This window comes from Furipterus horrens, unplaced genomic scaffold (assembly GCF_987537825.1).
Source record: "Furipterus horrens unplaced genomic scaffold, mFurHor1.1.pri manual_scaffold_5, whole genome shotgun sequence".
Taxonomy (NCBI): Eukaryota; Metazoa; Chordata; class Mammalia; order Chiroptera; family Furipteridae; genus Furipterus; species Furipterus horrens.
Window position 1 is genome coordinate 63,139,323 of NW_028327175.1, and position 23,125 is coordinate 63,162,447.

General features: G+C 34.7%; 1 protein-coding gene across 1 annotated transcript in view; it reads left to right on the forward strand.

Annotated features, from left to right (window-relative positions):
- The window catches only part of SLF1 (SMC5/6 complex localization factor 1), a 69,294-nt gene extending 51,953 nt beyond the window's left edge, over window positions 1-17,341 (forward strand). Inside the window, exons 16-21 of the mRNA XM_090276496.1 lie at window positions 8,759-8,904; window positions 10,193-10,356; window positions 11,141-11,274; window positions 13,140-13,232; window positions 13,657-13,839; window positions 16,361-17,341. Coding sequence (XP_090132622.1) covers window positions 8,759-8,904; window positions 10,193-10,356; window positions 11,141-11,274; window positions 13,140-13,232; window positions 13,657-13,839; window positions 16,361-16,842 — 1,202 coding nt within the window. The 3' untranslated portion in view covers window positions 16,843-17,341. The remainder of the gene's footprint in view (window positions 1-8,758; window positions 8,905-10,192; window positions 10,357-11,140; window positions 11,275-13,139; window positions 13,233-13,656; window positions 13,840-16,360) is intronic.
- Window positions 17,342-23,125: the final 5,784 nt, after the last annotated feature.

Below are 23,125 nucleotides of genomic sequence, written 5' to 3' on the forward strand. Positions count from 1 at the left end.
CTCTTTTTATTAGAAATAGAGATTCCTCATTTATGTATGGTGTTTTTGAATCTCACGTGGTAAGAACTGTTTTCAGTATCTTCAATAGTTCTGATCATTAAAGTTGAAGAAAAAGTATTTTGTCCTTCTAATTTTATCTCTTCCATATGAACAGTTCCTAGGTCTCTTCCTAAGTGAATACATAACAATATTAAAAAATGAAATACATTGAATCAGAATACTTATTATATTTTAAAGTAACTTGCATTAACTTGGGTTATATCACTATTAAAACATTTTTCCTATATACCTGTTGCTGTATAATTTTTCTTATTTAACATGAAAAGCAGCTATTGTTTTTTACCATTATGTTCAGTAATGAGTGTGGATGAAGCAGGCAGAAGGAATGTATATATAAAAATTTATATTTCTTCCTTTTCTTCCCATCATCTACTTTAAAGTTCCCTCTCAAATATGTGGGAGGAGGAATATCATTTACTCATCGTGATGACAAAACTCATTTTCACATGCTCATCTTATGAAAGGTTCTACCTAATCTTTTGTGTCTCCCAGAAAGAGGCTTTAATAAGACCTTAAGTATATTCCTGAACTTCAGAGCCATTTTGGGGAACTAGAATCCTTTTCTTTCTTTCTGTCTGTCTCTTTGTATGTTTGTAATCCTAAATTCCTAAAATGAACATTTTTTTTAAATAATTGATTTATTTGTTTGTTTATTTATTTATTGTTAGAGAAAGGGGAAAGGAGGAAGAGAGGGAGAGAAACATCACTGTGGGGTTGCCTCTCACTTGCGCCCCCAACTGGGGACATGACATGCAACCTAGTCATGTGCCCTGACTGGGAATCGAACCAGTAACACTTGGCTCACAGGCCAATGTTCACTAAAATGAACATACTTTAAACTAAGTGTGAGCTTCTTGTGACCCTCAAATATAAAATGATTTTTATATACCTAAACATATTTTAGACTGCCTAGTAAATGTGTTTTAGTGTGCCTTGGTTTTGTATATAAAAAAAATGTTCTTGAATATGCTGTCAATCACTTTAATACTTTGAAAAGGGAATCTAGAGCAAGAATCCAGTTTATAACTGGGTTCAGGATTTATTTCATGATGCCTTCTGCAAAATGAGTGGTCTTATTCTTATAATACTGAGGTTAGAAGACTGTTATCTAAAGCATTTTATCTTGTTTTTTTTTTTTTCCTCTTCCTTTTTCATTGAGCTCAGGGGTGATTACTGTTCTTTTTGTGGAGCAGCTGTCCTTTGTTGCATGACTTTTTAGCATTATTTAGCTCAGATTCAATCTTCTTCAGAAGCCTGTCTTATTTTTTCATTCCCTCCATTCCTACTAGGTAGTTTTTCCATTTTCTACCCCCTAGTTTTCATTCCAAATGAAAACCTCTTTGTGTTTGGCAACTCAGGACAGGATTAACACTGGCTTTAGAGACTATCAATATAGTTATATGTGTTGTTTCCACTATGTATTGGTTTCCTTTAGGGTATTATATATAGTTTAGCCTAAAGCATGGAATAATGAGCCTGTATTAATAGGGTTCTGATATTAACAGAATACATCAGCCTTGGTGCTTTATTTACTCATAATCTGAATTACCCTTCACTTTAAAGCAAGGTAATATTATCCACTGTTATTCCCAGTTTTCATATGACAAGTTTTAAGCCAGCAAGTTTGAGCCTATAAGTGACTTCAACTAAAATTAGACTTTAACATCACCATTGAAGTCCTGTCAACCACCTGATTATTTTGCTTCCCAGGATCTGTTTGATCACTACTATTTAAAACTCTAGTTGAGATTTAAACTATATCCCTGTGTGAAAAGTATGTTTAAGCCTTTCCTTACCCTTCTCAACACACACACATAGTTGGTTCTTTAGACCTCAACTTAGGCTATAGATAGGCAGTTTTAGAAATGTAACATGTATTTCTCAAAATAGTTCAAATTAATATATTCCTAAATTTTTGTTATTGCTACATCCTGATTTTTAACCTTTGTCAAGAGATCGAAATCAAGTGAGTAGTTTATGCGTAAGAGAGCAATAGTTTTTCTACTGCTTATAAATTACATGTAAAATTAAACTGTTTATTATAGAGCTGATAGAGAAATACATTTTTCTCAACAAGCAAACAAAAAGGTTTAATAATGTCATTTTCATCAATATTCTGATACTTTGATGAGGAACCACTTCTTTTTCTCTGAGAATATTCCCCTTTTTTAAAGATTTTATTTATTTGTTTTCAGAGAAAGGGGAAGGGAGGGAGAGAGAGGGAGAGAAACATCGATGTGCAAGAGAAACATTGATCGCTTGCCTCTCACACGCCCCCAACTGGGCACCTGACCCACAACCCAGGCATGTGCCTTGGCTGGGAATCAAACCGATGACCTTTCGATTTGCAGGCTGGTGCTCAACCCACTGAGCCACACCAGCCAGGGTTCTTTTTTTTTTGTGTTTCTTTGCACTATTCTTCAGCTCAGTTACTATTTTTGCTTTTCCTAAGTCATTAGTAAAGATGTTATAATTTGGCTGCTCTACAACTTCCAGTTGAAGATATTGGTCCATCTGTCTCACTTATGGCAAACTGGATGTTTTGGTTTTTCCTAGTCCAAAAGTATAAAATCCACATTATGATGCTACTCAGATTCAGATGCAGTGAATTAATTTTAGTTTAGTAAAGTGGTTGTTAGTTGTTTTATAGAAAGTTAAGGCAGAAGATGTTTTAGTAAATAAATTCTTTTCATCAGATCTTATGTCCATCACTCTCACATAGATGCCATTCTTTATTTCTAAACACCTTGACCAGAGTTTCCTTATATCCCTTTCTACATATTAAGATCAAGTGATATGAATTTTCTTTTTTATGCCTAGCTGAAGTTCCTAATGTATTAGCTTAAGCTAAGGATTGGGAAACTTGTTTTCAAAAGTATGGGATAGAGAATATTCTTGGCTTTACGGGCTCCATAATATAATTTCTGTCCCAGCTACTCAACTCTGCAGTTGTAGTAAGAAAGCAGTGATGCACAATACATAAATGAATATGGTTGTATTCCAGTAAAACGTTATTCGTAATAATAACCAGCAAGACATAGTTTGCATATTTCTAACTTAAACTTATTTCTTCTTCTGATTTCAATGGGAAGGAAACGTCATCAAAATCTGTGACATTTTTCACACCTTTAGATAACTTTAATAAAGCTTCCTTTGCCTTGGTCAGGTTACAAATTGTCTCAGTCAAAACGTTACTGTTCTGTTCATTTATTTAACATGTTTTCATTGTCCGTCTACCAGTCATTGATCTTTACACTTCATATGCAGTGGAAGAAGGAAACAACACATGGTTCTTGCTTTTTTGGAGCTTCCAGTGGGAGAGGCAAAAAATGCTAGGTGCTCCAAATGAGAAAAACCAGGTGTTGAGATGGTTGAACTAACTTCTATTGGGTGGTCATGGAAAGCAGAACCTGAAGGATAAGTAGGAGTTTGGCAGAGTTGGAGAACCATTTTCTAATCAGAAGACATGTTTATGAAAACTCTGAGACAGGAAAAGCTGGGACTGTTGGAAATTTAGTACCTGGCTGATAGCAAGCAGTAAAGGGAAGGAAGGCCAGAATAAAGCCAAAGAAGGGGAAGTGGCGTTTGCTTATGAACATCTAAGATGTTAAGGAGATCAAAGCCCTTTTAACAAGGAAGTGGCTCAATCTGATAAACTTTTTAAAAAAGATCATCCTGGCCCTGTCCAGGTGGTTCAGTTGGTTGGAGCTTCATCCCATACACCAAAAAAGGTTGCAGATTTGATTCCTGGTCAAGATACCTATCTAGGTTGCGGGTTTGATCCCTGGTTAGGGTGCAAGTGGGAGGCAACCAATTGATGTTTTTCTCTCCCTTCGATCCCCCCACCTCCCGCTTTCTTCTCTCTCCAAAATCAATGAAACTATATCCTCACATGAAGATTTAAAAAGAAAAGATCATCCTAGAGTGGCTCTCTGCCATTTGTTTTTTGTTCATTCATTTGTCAATTATTAAATGTTTACTCTGCAGTTTAGTGACATACAAACTAAAAAGGCTACAAAAATAATCCTACTCTTACAGTCTAGGAGCTAAGTTTCTATGTTCTTTTGTTTTTCTATTACTTATCATTCCCTTTGCATGTGATCCTACTTGGTACTATGTGGAACCATTATAATTCATATTTTCTGTTTCTTTCAATTTATCAAATGCTCTTTTTAGATGAATAACTCCATTTGGAAGTTCCAGAGTGAATTATCTGATTTGAACTGTATAGTACAAGTTAATTATGCTTTGCTTTTGCCTCTGGTTAGAGTTAATAAGTTGAGATCAATTGATTATAATAAACTCTGTGATGATAGATGTGCTTTTTTTAAATGTATATGATTTGAAGTTTAATGTTCAAAAGATGATCTTTCAGTTTACTGCTTGCAGTTTCAGATAATACTAACAGCCTAGAAGGTTGTGAGTAGTCAGTTATAATAAAAGGTGGTAAATAACTATTTTCTCATTTCTAATTCTTGGAAATTGTATCTCTGTTGAAGCCATTTTGGAAAGGATTATTTGAATTCAGCAATCATGTCTGTATGGAAGTAGATGGGATCTACTTGACATCTGACTAGAGCCATTTGTCCATATGGCAGTCTGCCACAAGGCAAAAAACTCAAGTCTTTAGTCAAGGCAGAGTTTCTTTCTTAGCATGGGCACTTTTTATGTTTTGGGCCTGATAATTCTTTGTTATGGAGGGTCTGACCTGTAAACTATGAATTGTAGGATATTTAGTGACATCCCTGTCCTTTGCCCACTCAGAGGTAAATAACACCCAGTTGTGACAACCCCAAATTGCCAAATGTTCTCTGGGGGATTACCCCACCCTCCCCCTTTAGTCCATCATTCCTTCTCACCACCACCCCCCCACACACACCCAGCCCCTAACTGGAAAAGAAACAGTGAAGGACTGCAAGAACACAAGGACACAAAAACCTGAGCCTTTTGGGAAGGCATTTAAACCAGATAGGCATTCACTGGGTGTCTGACAGCCTAAAGGAACTCAGCCCCTGAGTGAGATGGTCAAGTTTTATATTTTAATTGATATTATGTTTATCATCATCTAATTATTTTTTATTATAATGTGGCTTGTATCATATTTTATTGGGAACTAGTTTATTTTTATTTTTATACTTCTTTTTCAATTGTAGTTGACATTTAATGTTACATTAGTTTCAGATGTACAGCATAGTGATTAGACAAATAACTTATGAAGTGATCCCCAATAAGTGTATACCCACACAGCACCAAATATATTATTACAGTATTATTGGCTATATTCCCTATGCCATACTTTACATCCCATGACTGTTTTGTAACTGCTAATTTGTACTTCTTAATCTCTTCATTTTTTTTGCTCAGCCCCATTAAAATCCCTCCCCTATGCGACCATCAGTTCCCTGTATTTATGAGTTTGTTTTTATTTTGTTGGTTGGTTTATTTGTTTTTCATTTCATATGTAAGTGAAGTCATGCAGTTTTTGTCTTTTCTGTGTGTGACTTCTTTCACTTAGCATAATACCCTCCAGGTCCATCTATGTTATCTCAAATGGTAAGATTTCTTTTTTATGGCTGAGAAATACCATTACACACACACACACACACACACACACACACGCACACACGCATCTTCTTTATCCAGTTGTCTATCAATGGACAACTTAGGTTGCCTCCATATATTCACTATTTTAAATAATGCTATAATGAACCTAGGGATACCTATATATTTTTGAATAGTGTTTGGGATTTTCTCAGGTAAATATCTAGAAGTGGAATTGCTGGGTTACATGGTAGTTCTATTTTTAATTTTTTGAGGAACCTTCATACTGTTTTCCATACATAGTGACTGCACTGATTTGCAATCTCACCAACAGTGGACAGGGGTTTGTTCTCTCCATATCCTTGTCAAAACTAGGTTGTTGATTTACTGATGATGGCCATTCTGACAGGTGTGAGATGGTATCTCATTGTGGTTTTGATGTGCATTTCTCTGATGATTAGTGACCTTGATTGAGCATCTTTTTAGATGTCTGTTGACCATGTATATGTCCTCTTTAGAGAAATGTCTTTTAGGGTCCTCTGTCCATTTTTTTTTATTAGATTTTTTGTGGGGGGTTGTTTGTTTATTTGTTTTGGTGTTAAGTTGGATGAGTTCTTTGTATATTTTGGACATTAACTGCTTGTCAGATGTATTATTGTGAAATATCTTTACCCTTTCAGGAGGTCATCTTCTCATTTTGACTTCCTCCCTGTGTTTGTTTCTACATATTAGGTAGATCTGCTACCCCTCCCAGTCTTGGCAGTTTGTCCATATGTAGGAGGTGTCCTGTGAGTCCCAGTGGCACAGTCACCTGGTCACCTAAGCTGGATTCTCCAGGGATATCCCTTCTGTAGGTTGTATTTGCCCTCATGTTGTAGTTGAGCCTTAATTACTGTTGTCACATCATTCACATCATGCTGACTGTGAGGACTGGCCATGACTAGCAGATGCACTGTTGTTGGCAGGCTTGTCCCACAGAACAGGGTTTGTTTCAGCGGCGCTCTGGTGCCTATAGAGTGAACCCTTTGTGTGTGAAGTTTGTGGATCTAATTGGATGATGCTCCATTGTGATCTAAGGTTGCCTACCAGCTCTGTTAGTTCTGGAGCCTCTTGGGAGCGTCTTCAGAGCAAGCCAAGGTCGGCCATTGCCTGTACCTGGCTGGGGGCCTCCTGGTAGGAGCTACAAAGTGCTCATGAGTTACGAGCTACCTGTGCTGGGCTCAGATGTACTTCGGAGATGCTATTCGGGAAACTAAGGCTGGCTGCCATTAGTGCTGGGCTTGGGCTGCTTAGCAAGTGGTACAGGGTATGCCAAGGCAAGTCACTGCTTATTTGGAGTTTGTGGACCTTTGAGAGATGTTTGGGAAGTCTGAAGCACATGTCAAATTGAATGTTTGTGAGGAACAGCCACTGAAATATGTTCCAGCCTGTCTGAGTTGGTTGGGAGGAATTTCGGAATCATCAGGATAGGGTGAGCCATGTTAGCCAGGTTAATGGAGACTCAGACTTGCCCCTGACAAGCCTCCCCATCCCTGTGCCTGCAGGCTGGGCTAGGGGAGAGCTCAACACAGGAATGAATAATAGTGCCTGCCAGCATTTTTGTCCTGGATAAAGCTGCCCCTCAGGCCCTAGCCTTAGAGTCAGACAATTCAGTTCCTCCCCAAATGTCCCTGATGCTTTTCAAGCTTTTGGAGCTTAGGGCGAGTGCTGTTGAACCCAGTCTGTGCTGGTGATACTGTGCTCCAGCTATTTAAGAGGAAGCCTGGGTCTACAGGAGCCCTGCTGATTTTCACAGCCAGGTGTTTTGAGGATTCTTCTTCCAGGCACTGGTGCTCCAGGTTGGGGAGTCTGGTGTGGGAGAGGAATCACTGGTTTATCAGGGAGGACATCCACAGATGAGATCTCTCCCTATTCTTAACTGCCACACCAGAGTGTGGGATCACCTCATTTGCATCTCCTCCTCTCCTATCAGCCTCAGTGGGGCTTCTTTTGTATTTCCTTAGTTACAGGATTTCTGTTCAGCTAGTCTTCAGGTGGTTTTCAAGGGTGGTTGCTCTATAATTAGTTGTAATTTTGATGTGATCATAGAAAAAGGGGACTACGTATAGTGTTTACCTAATCTGCCATCTTGATTGGAACCTCAAGTCTGTGTGGCCATTCTGTCCAATTTTTAAAATGTCTTTTAACCTATTAGGTTTATTTTGCTAATTTTACTGACTTTTCCTAATTCTTCATATTTCTAATGTTTGTAGTTAATCTGCCTTATATAATATCACATTTTTATCGTGTTTGTTTTTGCTTAATTTTAGCTCTTTTAGTATCCTATTGATTGTATTTTCTTATTCTTTATCATTCCACTGTATTACTCATTCTCTAATGCAGAAAGTATTAATAGAGAACTCATAATATTAAATAGATTACATGGGAAATAGTCATGCCAATGCTTTATCACTTGTGACTCATTTGTGTATTTATACATTTCCATATTATTGGAGAACTTGGGGATTTTGGAAAGAAGATATTTGAGACTCTTTGCACTTTTATCATTTAAAATTATACATTTCCCCCTATTTGGTATGGTAGAGTGGATGCAAACTTCTAAAGAAGTCCTTATACATTCTCTTGTGTTACATTTTCCCTCTTCTTTACCTTCCCTCCTTCTCTGCAGTATTGGGATTCACAGGTGTTGTCAGGGGAAGGGTATAATTTATTTCTTCCTATCAGCTCAAGACTGATCACTGCAAATTAAATACACTTGTGTCCATTTGCAAAACAAGCACTGGTTTTCCAAAAATGTAACCCTATTGTAGGAAGAGATCTTTCACATTTATTGGAAAGTATAGCAATAAATCTTATGTCTGTCTGTTCATCTATTATCAGTATATTCATATGTATATATATAATTTTGTGACTTTTATTTAAAATAATAAAAAGTAATGATTGTTTCAAATGTGAGAACATTACCATAAAACAATTTCTTGTCAAAGGCAAGGAATAGAATGATTATCCGTTTTTCATGGTTTAAAATTATGTGGGTGAATTTTACTGGTGTAGGAATCATCATTTGCATGAATAAAATTCATGGAGGAAATAGTCTATAGAAATAAATTTTATAGGGTGTAGCAGTAACTATATTTACTGTTCTTGCTTTCTACAGACTTCTCTTCACATGAATTAGAGATTTTCATTTGTTCCTTTTCCTCCTCTTGGCTTCAAATGTTTGTTGCAGAGGCAATTTTTAAAAAGTTGTGTTTACAGAGTTCCATCAATATTTCTTCTGAGCCACTCTCTCTTCAGAAAATGGTAAGCACCACGCTATTTGAGTTCTTTTAAATTTCCAAGAAGTGAAAACATAAATTTAATTTTAAAACATTCTTAGTTGTTTCTAATAATTAAAACATATTAATCATAAATCTTTTAAATCATTGTAAGAGTATGTATTTTTCTACCTTAAAAATTGAGTAATGAATAGAAAGTTTAATTACTTGATAGTAATTAAGGATTGATAACAGGAAAATAAATCAAGAACCTTTGTTTTTTAGTGATTAACCATAACACATAAGATTATTTTGAAAAGACCTACTGCCATTTGCAACAATGTGGATGGACCTTGAGAATATTATACAAAGTGAAAGAACTCAATCAGAAAAAGCTAAGAACCATATGTGAGATATAAAACTAAAACTCGTAGACACTGACAACAGTATATGGTGGTTACCAGAGGAAGGAGGATAGGGGAGTTAATAAAAGGTGAAGGGGGCCAAATACATGGTGGTGGAAGATAATTTGACTTTGGGTGATGGGTACAGAATGCAATGTACAGATCATGTATCAGAGAAGTGTACACTTGAAACCTATATGGTCTTATTAATCAATGTCACACAAATAAATTTAATAAAAAAAAGGAAGACCTAGAGCCACCCCAAATTCTACATAGCATTTAATAGTATTTAAAAATAAAAATTGCAAATGATGCCCAATGTTTCTTTTTATTCTGTCTATACACACATGAATGCTGCATTTGATCCAAGTTTTTCCAGTTTTTTCTTGACACTCTTTATCTGTCATTAATATCTGGTATCTCCAGCACTTTCTTCAGAAAATGAAAAATATAATTGCCAATCGGTCAGATTGGGCAAACCTGACTGTTTGCAACAATCTTTGTCTTTAGCAACTTTTGCATTCTTTATTCTGTTTATTCCAGACTTGTTTTCTTTTGAAGGAAGTCATTACTAAAATGAAAATGACAAAATACCAGTTGTTTTTTTAACTATAAATATTTAAAATATGCAAATGAATTATAAGTTGGGCATAAGAGTAACCAAATAATTTTTCTAAATGAGCAGGACAATTGAATTTGTAAAATATTTTTAAGAAGGTATTTTTCTTTTATACATCATATTGACTTAATGACATGGAACTAGTAGCTTTCTTAATATTTTGCATGTTCAAGTGAGATTGTATGACAATTGTAGTGTTGAAACCAAGAAAATACAACCAAATTTAATAGTGATATGAATCAAGTAATTTCTTTTTACTGCTTTCCAGGTCTTTGTAGTTGAGAAACCAATATTATATTATTTTGCAACAGGTATATTCCTATTTGCCAGCTTTGGGGAAAACTGGCATACCTGGGACTGGAAAGATGAAGATACCGAAGAAAATAGGACATCGGCCTTGCCTTGAATCTCAGAGGGCCTTACTAATGGTGAATGGTGCTAAACAGAAACAAGTTGAAGGGCAAGCAGAGTTACCGTATGTGATCCTTCTCTACCAACTATGCTTTGGTTTAGAGAACAGCTCTTTTTTCTGACATGTTTCTTGAACTTCATGGTTATCTATGATATTTTCTGAATTATACTGATTAACAGAAAACGCGGTTTTATACCTATAAAATATATATGATCCAGATTTTCACTTCCTTAGTTCAAGGCACATGTTTTCTTTCTAGTGAGATTAAGTGCTTTCCAGAAGAAACAAAACTCTTCACCACATCATTTTCCACACAATTCTTACCGTGCTTTAAATTACTACTTGCATATAATAAAGGTGGATTTCAGAAGCATGGTCGTGTGAGATACTTTGAATTGTTATAATAGATTCCCCAAAGTGAAAAACCTTCCTCTAAAAGTATATTATATAGAACTCAGAAAACCAGAAATGTTTTTAGGACGAAGAAAATAGGATCAAATATTAATATAAGAATGAAGAGTAAGGACCTGAATTTTAATTTTTGCATTTTGTTTTATTCTCTCTGCTAAGTAACCTATACTCTGTCTCTTTTTCTACATGACATCCCATATTCATAAACCTTTCGTGGGCAGTTGGGGGTACAAAGTTAATAAAGTGAAAGTTAATGCATTGAAATTTGTTTCTGTATATTTGAAATAAATAAGAAAATAGAAAGCAGTAACGATTTGAATAAATAAAGGGGTTTAAATTAAAAGAGAGCCAGAGTTTTAAAAATACTCACCATCTAAGCTATGCTGCCATTCCTTAGGGAAAAACAAACTTTTATTATTTCTTACTTTCTTTTCAGAGACCTGAACCTTGCTAAATGTTCCTCATCATTAAAAAGGTGGAAAAAGAAGTCAGAAGGAGAATTGTCCTTTTCCAAGGAAAATTGCCCTTCTTTAGTTAGAAAGATGAATTTCCACAAGACTAATTTAAAAGGTATTCCAAGTGTCAAAATTAATTTATGCTAGGAACTTGTCGTGGTTGTAATCAGTATTTGCAAGTTATTAAACACTGGCCCTGATGAATACCTGAACGTAAATGTTAAAGTAGGTCCAGGAAATACCTTCCTAGAAAGCATATTATTGTTTTCAACTGTAATTTATACAGATACTAAACACAGGGTACAGCACACATTAGACTTTTCCCAGACTTGCCTGCCTTAATTTTTTATTCTACCTCAACCTTTGCTGCTTAGGATCAGTATCTTTTGATTTGAAAGTATAATTCAGTCTTCATCTCTTTCAGTCCTAGACATTTTGTGAACAAAGAATGAGGGCTAGGCTATGTTACATAGCTGTGTTAAGCATATGGACTCTTTTCTTCCAGGCATTGAGCCCAGACTATGAAATGTGTTTGGCTTTTGGTTCTAACTATACTGGAACCTAAGTACCTAAAGAATGAAGTAACAAGAATAGCGTTGTAATAATTCACTCTGGCACCTCTTACTTATGCACCTTCTAACTCACAAGTATAAGTTATCTTTTAAGAGTCTATACTTGGGCAAAGTAAATTTCTGAGGCTCTTGTTTATGTGCAATGTCTTCTTTTTGATACAAATATTATCATTATGACACCCATCGAAACAGTAGCAGTAAAGCTTTTATACCTTTTCACCATAAGTTCATAATTGCATATTACAAATTCAAAATAACTTCCCAAAATGTGAAAAAATACATCAAATGAGAACTGAGATATTAATATTACAAAACAATGTCCTTTTTCTTTGTTTATTGTGTCAGAAAGTAAAATGAATGTGAACGACTTTAGACTGAACAGCAGAAGGAACTGGGAGGAAGGCAGAGAATTGAAAAATTATAGAGAAAAACTTCAAAAGCTTTTCAATGCACGCCCAAGAAATGTTTTGGTAGAAGTTATTGAGATAGTCTATAAAACAGAACACTGTAAAAATGTGCTTAGTATTTTACAGCAAGAATTTGATTCAGTATTTCATTTTTTTTCTAAGCACTAACTTTTATGTTTTTTTAACTCCCCTACAAATTATCACTTACATCTTATTAATCTCAGTTATAACAGAGATAGATGCGGACAGTTTTAGCCAGCAGTCACTAATTGTAGCCCTCCGAGAAGAAAAAAAAAAAAACTTTGGCATTCTATTTGTTGCCCTTGTTGAGGTTTAAATGATACTGGAGGGGGGCGGGGGGAGTGTGTGTGTGTGTTAGATTCTCCCATTTCTTCTTCTCTGTGCTGTGTGTGTGTGTGTGTGTTAGATTCTCCCATTTCTCCTTCTCTGTGCTGCTGTAGCCAAGCCAGACAGCCTATTGAGAAGCAGCAAACCATCTAATGGATTTGAAGTTCTGAATTATACTTGAGTGTGTAGAGGCACTCGTGCTTAGCCAGAAACATTCATTTGAATTAAGCTATAAATGCTGTGTTAAAAAGAGCCATACATTTAATGTAGGTTCATGAATAAATTTAAAAGAGGGCAATTGCACTCTAAACTTTTATTGCTGCAAAACCCAGTATTTTGGGTGTTCTTTGATCATTTGGAGTTTTATAGCAGGATTGAAGCTTTAAACCTTGAACTAGAGGGAGACAATGCCTGTGTTAAATCTTTTGCAGTAAAATTTCATTGCTGAATTGCTGATATTACAGAAGGTCTATGGATTGGTGGGGTTTCCTCCCCCTCTTTTTTAATGCAAGAGATGTTTAAACCAGTCAAAAGGAAAACTCAATAAATAATTTTCTGTCATGGGGCCAGATCTCCTAGTTCATGCCCTTTGATTATTTTCTTTAGTTGATATCTTGTCTTCTCTGGAATAATCTATTAATATTTTATGGCAGGAGAAACAGCCCTCCATAGAGCTTGCATAAATAACCAAGTGGAGAAATTGATTCTTCTTCTCTCTTTGCCAGGAATAGACATCAATGTTAAAGGTAAGTTCTAAATCTTTGTGGTCTAATCCAATATCTTAATATTTGTGATATTAAATAGCTAAATGTCAACATTAAGAAAGATTATTTAAGTATATTTTCCTAGCATATCTTTAAAGTGTTACCAATAGCAAAACCAAGAAATCAATAATAAACTGATTTATAGCTAATAGTGCAGAAACATTTTTTTTGGTGTCCATATTTTGATCAGATTCCAACATCAGTATTTTAAAATTGTTTTAATATATTTAATTTTTTTCTTAACAATTATAAATATGATTGCACCCTAAGTGTTTCTACCAGAGCATTCTATTTATATATGAAGCACCTAGAAAGTCATACTGATGAGGGAAGTAGAATATACATTACTTAACTTCCAAAAGTCCTACTTTTGCTGTTTTAAAACTTGTCTTGATTTTTAATTTAGACAATGCTGGCTGGACGCCTTTGCATGAAGCCTGTAACTATGGCAACACAGTGTGTGTCCAGGAAATTTTGCAACGTTGTCCAGAGGTAGATCTGCTCACTCAAGTGGATGGGGTGACTCCTTTGCATGATGCACTGTCAAACGGACATGTAGAAATTGGCAAGCTGCTACTCCAGCATGGGGGTGAGTGCATTTATGCTAAACGGGTTTTGATAAATTACCCAGTGTTTTTTATGAATCCCTCAGAAGTAGATAGCATTTTATGTATTTAAGATCTGTAAGGAAAGATGCCTTTATTTTATATTAATGAAAAAGTAAAGATAAAAAAACTCTCCTAGAATATAAACACCTTTTATTTAGAAGGAATTAAAGACCTTTTTATAATATGTATTTATTTATTTATTGCATTATTAAGCCTATTTAGGATTGTGTATGAGAATGTATTTTGAATTGTGTTGGTTTTAAATTAACGCTTTTACTTAAAGTGTGTAATGTCTTTGTGAAACAGCCATTTGTGAAAGCTTATTAATGGATATAAATGTTCTATTGTGATTACTTGGATTTTTCATTCTTGTTTTATTTCCTATATATAACTGCTAACTCAGTTCATCTTTTTTATGAATCATTTCTTTCAGACTCTTAAAAAGGTATCCTAGAATATCTTCATTCACATTTTGCAGTCAATTAAATTGAAGTAGGAGGATTTTCAAATGGTGATAACTATTGTTGCAGAGGTTTTGTGATAGAGGCAACTTGAGCTTAATATTTACCTACTACTTTTTCTGCTGATTCTTTTAAATCTCTGCTTTCAGGACCCCACCCCTTTAAATGACATTCTTCTTATATATGAACTTAATAGTATAAATTTTACATCAAAATATTCAAAACTGATTTATTTTAAAAAAACAAAGGAAAACTGATGACTAGCTTATAATGCATAAGTACAGATTTATATAAATTTACTGGTTTTTGTACCAATTTTAACTTGAAATTTAAGATTATTTTCTCTCATAATTAGGCATTTGATTCTGCATGAAAATAAAAACCTTATTTTCTTTAGATTTCTCCCTCTTTCTCTCTCTCTCTCTCAGAAATGCTGAATAGCATGATAGCTTAAGATGTTTGGTTATTTATAGTCTTCTCCTGCCCCCTAAAGGCCTTAGTGTGTCTGTCTTACACCATTTCATAATCCATATATTTTTTAGTATTATATGTTTACTGAACAATGTTCTGTCTCCTATGTATTTTACTTTTCTATTTAGCCGTGTATCTGACATCCCAAGCCAGTATTTGGCCTTGCCTCAAATGTTCTAAGTGGTAAAACGGCCATTATTATTTATATTAAGTACAACTCTTCAGAAGAGGATAGCATCATACCAACCAATGTGAATTCTTCTAGGGTCATTGGTTAAGATGAGTCCCATGTCTTAAGAGGAAATTCACTTGTACTTGCATTTATTAAGGTCCTTTGGGAATCATACAGACTTATCTTTGCCTCATATTCTGGGTTTGGACCTGTCAAATGGTTTGATACCATCATTTTAGCAACTACATTACTTCTTCATTGCTAGTCTTTCAGTCTTGAGAACAGTAAGTTTAAGAATTTATTTATGTTTCTAAAACCTTTGTTTACTTTTGGTATCCTGTGTCTGTTATTTTGTTGTGATCATTTTTAACAGGAGTAACTTGTAGCGCTTTTTTAAAAATATTGACATAATGAAAAGAAGCCTAATATTGACTTAGAATTCTGTTTTTCATAAATTACATATTAATCATATATTATCAGTGGTTGATCTTTGATATATTAAATGCATTTTTAAATCTAGATCAGTACATATATTTGATCAGGTTTATCATTAAGAGTTTTAGCAGGTACACACTATTCTCTCTCTCTGATGATATGGTCTATATTATATGATGGGATCTTTTGATTGTGTGCCAGTACTAAAACCTTTATATTCCTTACACAATTTTATGGCAAAGTGTATAAATAATTATAGGACTCGACTGACAGATATACAAATACTTCTGTACTTTGCTATGTGACCAAATAATGAGTTACTGTTGTTTTGCTCCTCCTTCATCATCCTTTACTACATAGAGAACAAACCATTGACAGTAGTTTTTAAGTAGATGGTTAGATGGGTAGATTAATGAAATTTGAATTTGATGCAGAACAGTTACCATTTAATGTTTATAAGTCAGTTACCTGTACTAGAAATTGAACATGAGCAAGGGTAAATGAAAAATGTATTCTGTGTCTGTGCAAGGCTTTGCAGTCTTTGCACTGCTACAGTCAGTCACCTGTCATCAATGGAAGGGGTCATGACTTTTCCCTCTGGTGATATTATGAGATACTCTTACCCAGAATTTAAGATGAGTATATATGTTCGTTTCTTCTGGGAACATTGAAATTCTTATTTCAAGATGATAATTTACAAAATTTCATAGAAGTTTTTTTTCATTTGTAATTTATATGTTACTTAGGCAACTCCCTTAGGTGGCTGAGTAGAATTTTGGTTTTTCTTAATGTACCTTTATTAGGCAGTCAATATGCAGAGCCAGTTAATTATATCAACATGAATTAGTACAAAATATGATTGTATACAGAGCCCTGGATTCTTTAGATAAAAAGAAAGGGAAACAGCTGTGAAGATTCCAAAATAAAAATATTTTAATATTTTGCATTCCCCTTTTTTTACAGGCCCAGTGCTTTTACAGCAGAGGAACTCTAAGGGGGAATTGCCCTTGGATTATGTTTTATCATCTCAAATTAAGGAAGAACTATTTGCTCTCACAAAAATAGAAGATACAGTGGAGAACTTTCATGCACAAGCAGAGAAACATTTTTACCACCAGCAACTTGAATTTGGCTCATTTCTACTTAGTAGGATGTTGTTAAATTTTTGTTCAATTTTTGATTTATCTTCAGAGTTCCTCTTAGCTTTCAAAGGGTTAACTCATCTAAATGAACTGCTTATGGCTCATAAGAATTATAAGGAAACCACCAGTGCTCATACTGACTGGTTATTGGACCTTTATGCTAGAAATACAAAGACTTTGCTGAAGCTCCCAAATATTCTTAAGGAACTGCCTGAGAATTTGAAAGTGTGTCCTGGAGTACATACTGAGGCTTTGCTGGTGACATTGGAAATGATGTGTCGGTCAGTCACAGAGTTTTCATGATGATGCCCAAAAAATAGTCAACTTTCTAAACCTGCTAAGTGTGCTTTGTCATTTATATGGACGTTGTAGCTCATTACCAAATACTGATTTGATTTGATTTATGGACAGAATTTGAAGCTTTGCTGTATTTCAACAGCACTTAAACAACTTCTTCAAACTTCAGTATAGGCTTTTCTGTCCTTTTCCAGTATAGAATTTGACTCAAAAGTAAAAATATAGTTTTGCTTGGTATACACTACTTTCTTTAATGTTGATGATTATTTTATGTCCCAAAAGTGATATTATTTATCTATTTATATTGTATATGTAAAATAAAAATTTAAATATTTTTTGTAATGTTCTATATTCTAGGTGTTCCAGGTCTTAGAATCATGGCAAGACTATCCATGAAAACATGCACCTATAAACATGTAGCTCCCTATTTCTTCTCTGTAGTCTCTTGGACTAAAATATTCATTTTAGTTTTGTGTGTTTCTAAAATAAACGTTTCTAAAATTTATAGTTTTTTGCTTTGTTTTAATGCAGTGAATGTGCAAAGTTTAACACTATGATCCCTTGGTCTATTTTATTACAGCAATTTCGTTCAAAGTTTGTTTCTACTCTGTGTAATCAGTATTCTGTGGGTGAAAATATTTTGCATAAGTTTTATTGAATTTTAGATTATAAGTGACAACTAAGGAACAGACTTCAGGTTATCTAAAATCTTAAGGTACAGTATGAATTTACAAAGTAGTGCTGTTTCAATTTGTAGTTTTTTTTCCAAATAGCAATTTATAGTAAAATGAAAAGGAAGGGTGTGGATAATAGCCACTTTTGAATTTGGAGTTGCTTCACTAGTGGGAATAATTTACATTGTGATACAGCTAGAAAAGAAGCATTAAGACTTTCATTTAGATTTTATATAACTAAAGTGATGATCTCCAAGAAATCAATCTGCTGAAGAACCACACTGTAGTTTTATCTTAGAAATCGATCTTTTAACAAGCTACAGGTGCTGAGTATTTTGTTGCTGGGTTTATAATCTAAACTGAAAACTACTCTTAGTATATCAGTTCTAATTAAAAATCATTTTTCTATAATTTTAAGTCAGTAATTTTTTTACATAGTGTAAGAAATATTGTTTCTTGCTAGCTTCCGGTGTGACATCATACAATTCTTTTTAATCTTTACTTAATCTATCAAAGTCCCAAAGAAAAAGTGATGAGGCAATACTATTTAAGGAACATTAAAATGTTCATAGACTCCCCAGATGATGAATAAGAACATTTTTATTCCATAGAATAACCTTTAACTTCATTGTGAAGACATCTAAGATAACGTTTGCTTTGTACACTAATATAAACTTAAACACATAGACTTTGAAATCAGACAGACATAGTTTAAAATTCTTATATAATTACTTGTTAACTAAATTGCAAGGCAGGTTCCTTCCTGGGCTTTGTATCCTTTGTTTTGTTTTGTTTACAGTTTAAAATGCTTTACTCCATACATAATTGCAAGTTAATATACAGCATCTGGGTTTTAACCCCTTCTTATTTAATAGTATTTAGCACAGAAATGTTCATATAGCATTTGAAACAACAAACGAAAACAGAGGTATAGGGTGCGTGCAATCACCCTGCTGCATGTACTGCTGTCTCCGCGCGCCCGCTCTGTGGTACATGACACGCAGGAAACCACAGGCTGAACTGTGACCACAGGTTGGGTCCCTGAACTTTGGTTTCTTTACCTATTAAATGGAAATAATACCAGGTATCTTGGTTTTGATAAAATTAAGTTAGTCTATCGCCTTATATGGCACTAGTAAATGTTACCTCCTTTCCAGTTGTTACCTCCTCTTTTTAGTTGTTGTGAATCATTTAAGAAGTTAGGGTTTTGCACTGCTAAGAAAAAGTTCTCTAAAACTACATATTCCTAAGAAATATTCACTTAGTTGCAGTGAGTGTATTTGTATTTCTTAACTGCCAGCTTCTACAAGCCATGATGACATGAAGTATTAAACACTCAAATGCCACGGAAGACTCTGTCTTTAAGATGGTATTGCAGTTTTGCACTTCTGCAGAAGCACAACTTGGCAAACGTATACTACTATGCTCTATAGCCTTGTTAGCAATACCAATAAATGTAAATGAATCTAAACCTCCAATGAGAACATTTATTTCCAATATAATTTATTTTAGAAAACGTAATTGCTTCAACTTTATCTTTGAGGTGGAGGAAGTAGAAATTTTATTAAATAAAATTTATAGACTTTGAATCTTGGCTTTTTAGTTGTAGAAATCTCAACTACAGTAGCTGAAGATAAGGCTAAATAATGCTATTCTTCACTGCACTCTGCCAGAGTTCATATCATGGCCAATAAAATTGTGTTTTATCCTTTTTTGTTTGTTTAATTTAAAGGCCCATACGATCCCTTTTACAATATAAATAAAGCTTAGAAGGAGATTTTTAAAAATATATATTTTATTGATTATGCTATTACAGTTTTCCCAATTTTCCCATCTTTTCCCCCCTCCACCTGGTACCCCCCCCATTCCCTCTGGCAATCCCCCGTTAGTTCATGTGCATGGGTCTTGCATATAAGTTCTTTGGCTTCTCTATTTCCTGTACTTTTCTTAACATCCCCCTATTCTGTACCTACCAATTATGTTTCTTAATCCCTGAACCTTTACCCCCTTTCTCCCCCTACTCCTCTCCACTGATAACCCTCCAAATAATTTCATATTTATCATTGTTTCTGTTCTTGTTTGCTTATTTGGTTTTTTATATTGTTATTGATAGTTGTGAATTTATTGCCATTTTAATGTTCATAGTTTTGGTCTTTTCTTAAATAAGTCCCATTAACATTTTATGTACTAATGGCTTGGTGATGATGAACTGCTTTAGCTTTACCTTGTCTGGAAAGCATTTTATCTGCCCTTCAATTCTAAAGGATAACTTTGCTGAATAGAGTAATCTTGGTTGTAGGTCCTTGCATTCCATCACTTTGAATACTTCTTGCCAGCCTCTTCTTGCCTGCAAAGTTTCTTTTGAGAAATCAGCTGACAGTCTTATGCGAACTCCTTTGTAGGTAACTCTCTGCTTTTCTCTTGCTGCTTTTAAGATTCTCTCATCTTTAACCTTTGGCATTTTAATTATTGTGTTTTGCTGTGGTCTTCTTTGGGTCCACTTTATTTGGGACTCTGCTTCCTGAACTTGTATGTCTTTTCCTTCACCAAATTAGGGAAATTTTCTTTCATTATTTTTTCAAATAAGTTTTCAATTTCTTACTCTTTTGCTTTTCCTTCTGGCAACCCTATGATTTAAATGTTGGTACGTTTGAAGTTGTCCCAGAGACTTCTTACCCCATCCTCAATTCTTTGTATTGTTTTTTCTTCCTATGTTTCAAATCGTTGATTTGATTCTTGGCTTTCCCCCCTCTGCTGTTGGTTCACCGTAATTTTTTCTTTATTTCACTTAGTGTAACCTTCATTTTTGCCTGGGTCTTTTTTTATGCTGTTGAAGTACCCAATGAGTTTCTTGAGCATTCAGTAACCAGTGTTTTGAACTCTGTATCTGAAAGATAGCTAATCTCCATTTTGTTTAGTTCTTTTTCTGGAGTTTTGTTCTGCTCTTTCATTATAGCCATATTTCTTTGTCTCCCCATTTTGGCAGTCTTTTTTCCTGTGTTTGTTTGTTTGTATTAGGTAGAACTGCTTTGACCCCCTGTCTTAGTAGCATGGCCTATTGTAGAAAAGTGCACCTGTAAGTTGTATGGAGCAAAGCCTTCAGTAATTGTCTGAGTGGGGCTACCTATGTGAACCAGGTTGATGGAGTATCAGATATGGTGCCACCACTTTGGCTTCAAGTCAGGGAGGACTTAGAAAGGAACAATGTCCACTGCCTGGCCTCTGGAGATTTATCAGGGAGTAAGCTGTCCCCCAGCACTCACCCTGATGCCATACACTTCACTTTCTCCTCGTATGCCACTGGCGTTCTTCCAGTTGCTACCCTGGTGCTAGTGCCCAGAGGGAGTGTGCCTGTGTAAGTCCTAACACCTTTCAGGCCCTTTAAGAGAAGATGCCTGAGAATCCCACAGTTTCTTCTGCCACCCCAAGCCCTACTCGTTTTTACAGCCAGAAGTTATGGGGACTTATCTTCCTGGCACTGGAACCCTGGGCGGGGTGGTCTGGTGTGGCGCTGGGATCCTTCACTCCTGACAGATCCCTCAGTCCTGATGTATCCCTCTTGATTTTTATTTGCCACATGTGGGTGTGGGAGCACCGGCTCCGCATCCCCACCCCTCCTACCCTTCTGAATGGATGTGACTTTTTAATTCCTTGGTTGTCAGACTTCCATACATCTTGGTTTTCTGACAGTTCTGGGTGATAGTAGTTTTGTGATTTAGTTGTAATTTTTTTTGTTGTGGTTATGCAAGGAGGCAAGCCATTTATCTACGCCTCCATCTTGACTGGAAGTTCTGGAAGGAGATCTCTAAGCTATTGAAATGAAGTTTTCATTATGCATAATCCCCACAAATATTTGGCATATAAATAATTTAAAATGTTAACTGGAAAGTCCTTAGGAAGGGTTTCTATAAAGTTAGAGTTTTCTAGCTTGTTAATTCCATATGCACAATAGAGTAGTCGAAGTGCATTCATTTTCTGTCATTTTCTCCAAGGTGACTAGGAAAATGAATTCTTGTATAAATCAAATGTGAAATTAATCAATGTTTTGAATTTACCTTTTCTTGAACGTCTATTATGTAACAGGAGTATGCTTGACAGGCTGACCACAATGAAAGAGGAAAAGCTTACATTCCAGGAAGGTAAACTGGCCTTAAATATTGTTTGTTTTATTGTGTTCCATAAAGGATTTTGAAAAAATTAATTGCAGTTTTGTGCATTTCTAAAATTTAAAGTAATGTTGCCCTTTTAGTTTTTAAATGTGAATATTACAGATGTCTTATAGTTTAATCCTTTGATCAGTATGATTTCAGGAATTTTAGATTGAATAGACTGTGGGGCTTGCTTTTGCATTCTTAGTGAACTGGTACTGATTCCTAGGAAAACACAAATGCATTAATGCTAGGATAGTTTATATAAACACCAGAAAGTGTGTGCCTTTTTTGTTTATACTATTTAGAGAGCTAAATTAAGTTTATACCTCCATGTGAAAAAATTATTGGTGGAATGCACAATCCATATGACTTCACACACCTTTCCAGTTAAGTGATGAACTTGATGAGAGCCTGTCATTGTTGCTTCTGAGTCAGTAGGAAGGGGTCATCATTGAGTGACTTGAGGCACTCTTTCCCTCAGGCATTGATCACGTAGCTTCCACACCAGTCATACCTCCTTCTGACATGGAGTTTGCAGAATTCAGAATGACAATTGTTTTATAACATGTGGATTGACTCAGTGGTGGCATTATTGAAATTGGGCTGTGTCTGTTGATGTCAAAAGCGGAGAAATGCAGCAGTTAAATATTTCCTGAAAATTATCAAAAAATTCACCATGTATGTTAAAATGAATTATAGGAGGATATACTTTTGTGGTCATTTGCTCTGATATAGAATTAGAGATTAGTAGACTATAAATTAGAAAAGACTGGTATTTTTTTATTTGGTTCCAGGTATACATCTTTCAGGGTACTACAAATCCTAAAATAAGACCTTTTCAGAGGAAACAAATAAGATATTTTGACATCATTGATTGTTAGATGTTTAAAAAAAGTTTTTCCTCTTAAGTAAACACTAATATTCAAGAATATTCAAAGTATATTTAATCATGTGTCCCGGTTTATGAAAATACCAGATAGCATCTGTTTCTTGAAACAATGAATTTATGTAAATTCTTGGAGGGGAAAATATTCTATTAAATTATTTGAAAAAGAAACTTGTTAATGTTTTCCAATAACAAATTCAAATGATTGGCTTTTTATCACAAAGGAATATGCTATTTGGGAATACTTTTGTGTTGTAAGTAAGATTATATTTTGTATATTTGATACACAAATATTTTTCAATATTTTGTATATTTGAATCTTGTACTCTAGGTCTTTATTTTAGTGTATATATATATATATATAGTTTGGGTTATAAGTACACTTACACACTTTTATCTTTTTCAAACTTTATTTTTTATTTATTTTAATTGAATTCACTGAGATGACATTGGTTAATAAAATTGAATAGGTTTTAGTTACACAATCATCTGCATATCGTAAGTGTTTCTGCCACTCCAAGTCTAGTCTCCTCGTATCACCACTTATACCCTCTTTACCTCCCACCACACTCCCTTCC